A 7425-nucleotide genomic window follows, 5' to 3' on the forward strand; every position below is an offset into this window, starting at 1 on the left:
GAGTCAAAGCCAACAGAGAGTACAATTGCTTACGCCTTGTTTCCACATGAAACAGACTGAAAGTATAAATGCTCTGATACCAGTTCATGGATATATGAATGTGATTCACATGCAAATTATTCACAAATTGTTAACTGTATATGCGATCATGACTCATGAAGAAGTTGCAAAAGATTCCTTGACCATTATCTTTTTTTCAAATATCCCATAGAACAGAAAAAAAAAAAAAAGCAAAAAAAAAAAAAAAGCAGAGAAATTGTTTTGCAGACCACAAATGGGAAAATGGGAAACTTTTCTTCTTCCCCTTCTGTCAAAAATCACTGAAAATGTTTTTATCCACCGTAACTTAGATCCTGAACTCTGTATATGCAATAGTAAGTGGCACATTGGTCCTTCAGTATGACAGTTTTGATTTACCATACCCGACACAACTCTGTAGATGGCCTTGGTCACAACCAACAGGTTACACAAAGGGTTGCAATCTGCTCCTGTCTAGATAAACAAAATCATCTAAAAAAGCCAATGTTCATAGTCCATCTGCAGTCCTGAAAACATTTTGTGCTAACTACAGTCATACTATTTTCATACAGATTCCTGCATCTCAAAATTATATGTGCCTACATAACAGCTACAGAAGAGAGAGAGGAGCTCAAGAATATTCTCTACATGTTTTTGTCATTTTCAGATTTTATTGGACAGGGCTTCAAGCAGATGCATGCTTTCCTTCAGAGTAACTCATGTGTTTCTCCTAACAGGTGCACTATAGGCCTTTTCAGTTTGTTGTAAGGCATGCTGTCAGCCAACAACTTGCATGCATGCACAATATTCAGCAGTAAAATCTCAAATTACAACTTAAACTTCAAGATATGCTTCATTATATGCCTTCAAGCTGCTGAGGCATGAGTAAATAGTAAGAGACAATCAGCAGCTTTCCTCTATAAATAATTTAGATGTTTGTCATTCATTTATTTCTGATCTAGTTCAGAAGCTTCAAAGTCAGGATCTGGACCCACCACCTAATAACACTAATTCCTGAAATTAACAATAGCTATTATTTTTTGTAATGAAATTATAATAATTCAAATAAAAAGATCATTCTAGAGCATTAGAGAAAACAAAACAAAACAAACAAACAAAAAAACTTACTTGCTGTAAACATACAACTGTCTAGAAAAGGCAAAAGTTGAAATGGGAAGGCATAACTGACACTGCCACAGCAAGTATCCCCAAAAGAAACCACTGGGCAGAGACAGGATTTGCTGGATCTAGGACATTCCTGCAGGATGTGTTTTTTATGTGTTTTTTTTTTTTTTCTGAACTGTTCTTTAAAATTTTCTTATTCTAGTGCTAAGATAGTTAAATTAAGTACTGTTATGAAATGTTTCCTAAGATCTACTCCAAACCTGCCTTAACAAAGACTAAGCTTCTTTTTTTTTTTTTTTTTTTTTTTTTTTCCACAGAGGAGTTGGAACAGCTTACTTCCGTCTTTGCAATGATGGTTGTCGTATCCTTTGTGTATAACAATTATTCTAAAGAAAGTGCCAGAGAGCCTTATTTCACACAAAATCACAAAGAATTGATAAGGTTGGAAGTGATGTCCGAATTTTATCTGGTCAAACACCCCTGCTCAAGTAGGGTCACCAAAAGCCAGTTGCCCAGGACTGTGTCTGGGCAGCTTTTGAATACCTTCAAGGACCGAGATTCCACCACTTCTCTAGGCAACATATTTCAGTGCTTGGTCACCCCCACAGTCAAATAAATAAATATAAAATCTTCCCCAATGTTCAGGAATAAGTTCCTGTGCTTCATTTTCTGCCAATTGCCTCTTGTCTGGGCACCACTGCCCAAAACTGGACACAGTACTCAACGTGCAGCCTCACTGGTGCTGAGGGGAGGAGAAAGCATTGCCAGCATCCACCTGCTGGCAATGGTTTGCCCACTGGAGCCCAGGATACTGTCAACTTTCTTTGTGTCAAGGGCTCATGTTCAGCTTGGTGTCCACCAGTTCTCTTCTGCAGAGCAGCTTTCCAGATGGGTGGCCTCCGGCATGTTGCAGTGCCTGGGGTGTTCCTTCCCAGTTACAGGACTCTGCACTTGATGAAATGCATGAGCTTCCCGTCAGAGCATTCCTCCAGCCTGGCCAAATCCCTGTGAATGGCAGCAAAATCCTCTGGTGTATCAGTCTTTCCTCCCAGATTTTTGTCATCTGCAAACTTGCTGAGGGTACACACTCCATGCCACCATCCAGATCAACAGGAGATGTTAATCAGACTGGACCCAGTATTGACCTCTGGGTACAACACTAGTTATTGGCTTCCCAACAGACTTTGTGACGCTGCTCTCCAGTCTCTGGGCCTGGCTGCTCAGACAGTTTTCAGTCCACCTCACTGTCTCTTCATCCAGCCCATATTTCAGCAGCTTCTCTGTCAGGATCCCATCTAGTACAGTGTTGAAAGCCTTTTCCAAAATGGAGGGAAAAAAAAAGAAAAAAAAAAAAAAAAGAAAAAAGAGAAAAAGAAAAAATAAAAAAAAGAAAAGAGAAAAAAGAAAAAAGAAAAGAGAAAAAAAAAAAAAGAAAAAAGAAAAAGGGAAAAAGGAAAAAGAAAAAAGAAAAAAAGAAAAAAAGATGAAGGAAGAAGCTGAAATGGCATTAGAGTATGTCCTAACCCTGTGTTGCTAAAAACAGTGTGTTAGTCTTGTTAGCTCTGCCACTTAATTAACAAATACAGTACTTCAGTCCTGATGAACAAGGACTTTGAAAATAATGAGGGATCTAAATTAAAATTGAATGCCCATCTACCTGAGAATCCTCTTAATCCTCTTTAAAATTATGATTCGGTATAATTGTATTTTCAATTGAAGAAAAAGTTGCTTTAAAGGAACTCCAGGCTTTCAATTCTGAGTGTACTCAAAGGATGCTTATACATAGTGTGATGTTAAGGTCAATTTTCTGTGCTGTTTAATATGCATGAGATAAGCTGAAAGGTTATAAATAAGGCACATAGATAAAGCATCTTTGGTCCAGCAGAACTGCTTTGCTGCGGTGGTTTTCTCTCTTTTTTCCATTATTATATAATGCCATTCCTAATATCAATTATTTAGTGTACCCCCTGTCCTATCTATTAAAAAGTAACTGTTGTTCTGCTATGAATAAATAAATAAATAAATAAATAATATAAAGAAAAAAAGAAAAAAGAAAAAAAAAAAGAAAGAAAAAAAAAGCTTTGTTTAATCCAGCTGACATCTTAGGAAGCTGATGGCTGGTTTGTACTATGATTGCATTGGGATAATGTTAACTGTTAGATAAGCAAACTCCTTTTAATAGTTGTAAGGGTTGAGATTGGTGTAAATCTCATCATTTAAGACTTCAGACTGCACTGCCACCAAAAAAGCCACTTCATTTGTGGCCTACTGCTAAAAGCAGTGATCCCTATACAAGCATAGGTGTCAGCATTAGTGCCTTGCGCAGTTTCACATTCGTTTCCCATCAGAGCAGTTCTCAAACAGATGCATTGCAGGATTAGAGATAACATGTACGCTTCTGGTAGCACCGTGAAAGCAGAAAATTAAGCTGGTTTTCTCTTTAGAAACATTAAGGAGAGCGGGCAGGAGCACGGTGTAGGCACTGAAAGCAGCATGTGGGGAAGAGAGGAGTTGCCTTTGAGGCAACAAACATTGAGCTAATCTGAGGGTGACTGCACCTGGGAACTACTGCTGGAGTTCAGGAAGGCGCAGCGTTGGGTGCTTACATACTGAAAACGTTTGGTGCCAAAAACAACTTGTGCCTGAGGGACTGCACCGCCTCTCGTCCATTTCTGGGAACTTGCCGCAGGCGGCCACTACCAGAACATTTACGGTGCTGCCGCTCTCCTAGGCGGGGAGGCTTGCAAGCTGGCACCTGTGAGCACACCCGTGCCTCGCGTTTGGCTGCGCACCGAGCCAGAACCGAGCACGGTGCTGAGGCCAAACCAGGGGGTCAGAGGGGGCAGGTCCCTGCCTCAGGGCACCGCGGGCAGCCCCTGTTCTCCAGGTAGCGCGCAGCCACTAGAGGGCACGGCACCAAAGGCACTGAGTAGTCGGAACCCAGCGCGCTGTGAGGGGACAGGACATGGGGGAGGAAGAAAGAAGGGAGGCACGGGCGTTAACGGCCGTTAGCAACGGGCGTTAGCAACGGGCGTTAGTAACCGTCGTTAGCAACCGTCGTTAACGGGCGCTAAGGGGTGCCGGACGCTACAGCAGCTATTGGAACCGCCCGCCGGCCGCCGGCCAATCACCGCGCCGCTCCGGCTCACGCGGTCAGCCCGCGCCCCTCCCTGCCACGCCCCTTCCAGCCCCGCCCCTCCCCGTTACGCAACCTGCAGCTCCCCAGGATTGACTGGCGGGGCGGCGCGGCTGTCGTCCCATTGGCCGAGCCGGCGGGCCAATCGGCAGCCGCGGCGTAGGATTCAAACGGAGCGGGCGCGGCCGCGGCGCTCAGTCGCTGGGGAGCTCCGCCCACGGAACGGGGCCGCCGCGCACCGCCTGCACCCAGCGGGCCGCGCCGCACCGCACCGAGCGACAGAATGACGGACGGAGTGACGGACGGAATGACGGACGGGCCTGCGACCACCACCGCTGTCACCCCGGCCAACAAGCAGATCTACTACTCCGACAAGTACTTTGACGAGCAGTACGAGTACCGGTACGGCACCGCGAGGCGGGGGGCGGCTGCAGAGCTGGGGGGGAGCCTGCGGCTCCATGGGGTCGGGGGGGCAGCGCCTCGCCTCCAAGCCGGGGGTAGCAGCGGGGTGGGGGGGGGGGCCAGCCGGTGCCTCGCTCGCCGGCGTGCCCGGAGGGTGGAGCTGGGCGCTGCGGGCCGAGCGGTCGGGGGGCTCGGCGCAGCTGGGAGCTGTGCGCGGTGCCGGTTGTGGCTCCGAGCGCGTTGCCGTTAGATCGCCGGTATGCGAAGCGAGTCGTAACTCCGCGTCGAAGCGTAGCGCTAAAAAACAAATGTACAGATAAACTAAAACGAGACCGGCGGGACTCTGCCTCCAGGCTTTCAGCCGTGTGTCACTGCGCTCGTCAGTCGCAGCTTGAAATTGATACGGTTACAAAGTCCGGTCTCCCAAGCTTAGCTGAAAGCACTAGTAGGGACTGTTTTTTTCTCCATGGAGAGGTCGAGGACCTGCTAGCAGCTGACTCTGAAAGTTACTCGACCTCAAAAGCAAGACTTCAATACTTTGCTTGTACACTAAAGGAACCTGCAAATGTGAAAAACAGGTCTTGTGTTTCTCGTCTGACAGAAACACTTGTGCTAGTGTTCTGGCCCCACAAACCAGCGCTATAACTGCTGTAGAAAGTGTCATGTCTACAAAATGCAAAGAAGAGTGACTTGATTGTTGTAAAAGTGCAGAGTCATATTTTTCAAATCCCTGATATGTCAGCCAATTGATAGCAATGTGTACTTCTGTACAAGTAACATGATTAGAACATGCAGGGGAATTAATATTTTCTAGACTGACTGTCTTAGAGTACAGTTGCATTAAAGATGTAACTTTACACACTAAACAAAGTAAATATAAAAGTGGATATTAGAATTGATGCTTCACAATTGGTATGCTAGGATTCTCCTTCGGGAAGGGCTGGTATTTGTAAGTGAGCCCGCAAGCCACCTTTCAACAGAGATGTGCAAGGTTTGTAGGGATTAGCATGTGTAACATGTTAATTGCTAAACATCTACAGGCATGTGACGCTGCCAAGAGAACTCTTAAAACAAGTGCCAAAAACTCATCTAATGTCTGAAGAGGAGTGGAGAAGTCTTGGTGTTCAGCAGAGTCTCGGATGGGTTCATTATATGATCCACGAGCCTGGTAAGTACAGCTGAATAGGATTAGATGAACAAAAGTCAAAAATATCAACTGCCTGGTTCTTCAACTGAACTATGAAGTGCATAGTTGATTCTGCAGTTGAACCTAAGTGGAATTCACTACTCAATGGTTAGTCAGTTTCTTGCTATTTCAGTATGGTAGCAACATAACACAGCAGCTTGGTTTTTTTTTTGAACTTCACCTCTTATTCTCAGAACTAGTCATAGAAAATGCTATCTTTCTTCCAAGTAGATCAGTCTACTGGTAGATAAAGCATGCTAAATTTGAAACAGTTTCTACAGAATTATTTTTTGTGAGCTCTTCAATGATGTTAGTATATCAGGATATTTTTATATTATGAAGCTGGCACACCTTCTTACTACAAAAACCTAGCAGACGCTCATGTATACAAACTCCTGCATAAATGCTTTGAAAATTTACAGTTTGAGCTCTAGTTATGCTATCTACAAAATGAAAAACTAAAGCCAGTCTTTCCATTTAAAGGGCACAAAGCCCTAACACCTCTCCAACAAGAGTCTACTGAACATGGCCATTCCTGATGCATGGTAATCAAGCTTGCAAATGGTGATAGATAAATTGCAGCTAGTCCTATAAACTTCCAGGTCTCCAAAAATGCAGATTCTAAAGACATGAGAAGGCTAATTTCTTGGAAAAAAATCTGCAGGCTGTATCAGCTTAAGGGACTTGATGCTTGGCAGTGTGTACCTAACAAGGACAGTACCAGCAGTTTTTTTATACTGTTACATTAGCAGAGCTCGAAAAGTACCTAATGTAGAGCAACAAGTCTGGTACCAACCCTGTATCTTCAGTACTTCCTTCCTGTACACATTCATGATACTGACAACCTTTGCTATAAATTTTTTTAGATCAGCTGCTTGATTCAGAAAACATTACTGCAAAATTGTAGATGCTACATGTGGACACCTTTGTGGACCTGATTTATGTTTCTTATTTCATACATTTAACAACATTTGGACAATATTTAGGCCTTACTAATTAAGTATCTGTAACCAAGACATAGGGGTCAGACTGACACTTTGTTCAATTTTATTTCTGCAGAGCCGCACATTCTTCTCTTTAGAAGACCTCTTTCAAAGGATGAGCAGAAGTGAACCACTGTCTACAACTTGTCTCCTAAATCTTCTGGAAGTTTATGTATATGAGTGTATACGTGCTGGTAGTATTCAGTGAATACTTTAAGATGTACAAACATATATCCGTACCTGTGCATGAGCTGTATTATTCACAGCAACAAAGCTCAGTCAAATGCAATTCCAAGTAGGCTGCTATCTGTTCAAAGAATAATGAAACTATCTGTCTTCTTTACTGTTACTGTGTCTGTCTAACTTTGCACTGAATTTCTTATTAAAGTTCACCTACTTTAAAAACCTCATGTTCTGACTAGATGATCACTTGTCACCTGTGTTCTGTAACTTTTGCACTCTGCTTTGCTGCTGCATTGCATGCTCAAATCCAGTGGTGCAACTGTTCAGTTTCAGACAAAAAAATAAAACTATTCTTACATGATCTATGAAACCTAGATGTCTGGGGTTCTAAC

At 43.5% G+C, this 7425-nt stretch overlaps 1 protein-coding gene across 1 annotated transcript; it reads left to right on the forward strand.

Moving 5' to 3' along the window:
- The first annotated feature begins 4504 nt into the window (after positions 1–4504).
- CKS2 (CDC28 protein kinase regulatory subunit 2) lies at positions 4505–7284 on the forward strand. The gene is made up of 3 exons (XM_032206254.1): positions 4505–4681; positions 5722–5849; positions 6927–7284. The coding sequence occupies exons 1-3, from the start codon at positions 4563–4565 to the stop codon at positions 6977–6979; spliced, it is 300 nt and encodes a 99-aa protein (XP_032062145.1). The 5' UTR covers positions 4505–4562; the 3' UTR covers positions 6980–7284.
- The last annotated feature ends 141 nt before the right edge of the window (positions 7285–7425 follow it).

Source organism: Aythya fuligula, chromosome Z (genome assembly GCF_009819795.1).
Source record: "Aythya fuligula isolate bAytFul2 chromosome Z, bAytFul2.pri, whole genome shotgun sequence".
Lineage (NCBI taxonomy): Eukaryota > Metazoa > Chordata > Aves > Anseriformes > Anatidae > Aythya > Aythya fuligula.

Excerpts from the sequence above, each read along its gene's own strand:
- CKS2 (XM_032206254.1), top strand. The coding sequence starts at position 4,563 with ATGACGGACGGAGTGACGGACGGAATGACGGACGGGCCTGCGACCACC. Across the intron at positions 4,682-5,721 it reads GACGAGCAGTACGAGTACCG|GCATGTGACGCTGCCAAGAG; the intron begins GTACGGCACCGC and ends AAACATCTACAG. Across the intron at positions 5,850-6,926 it reads TTATATGATCCACGAGCCTG|AGCCGCACATTCTTCTCTTT; the intron begins GTAAGTACAGCT and ends TTATTTCTGCAG.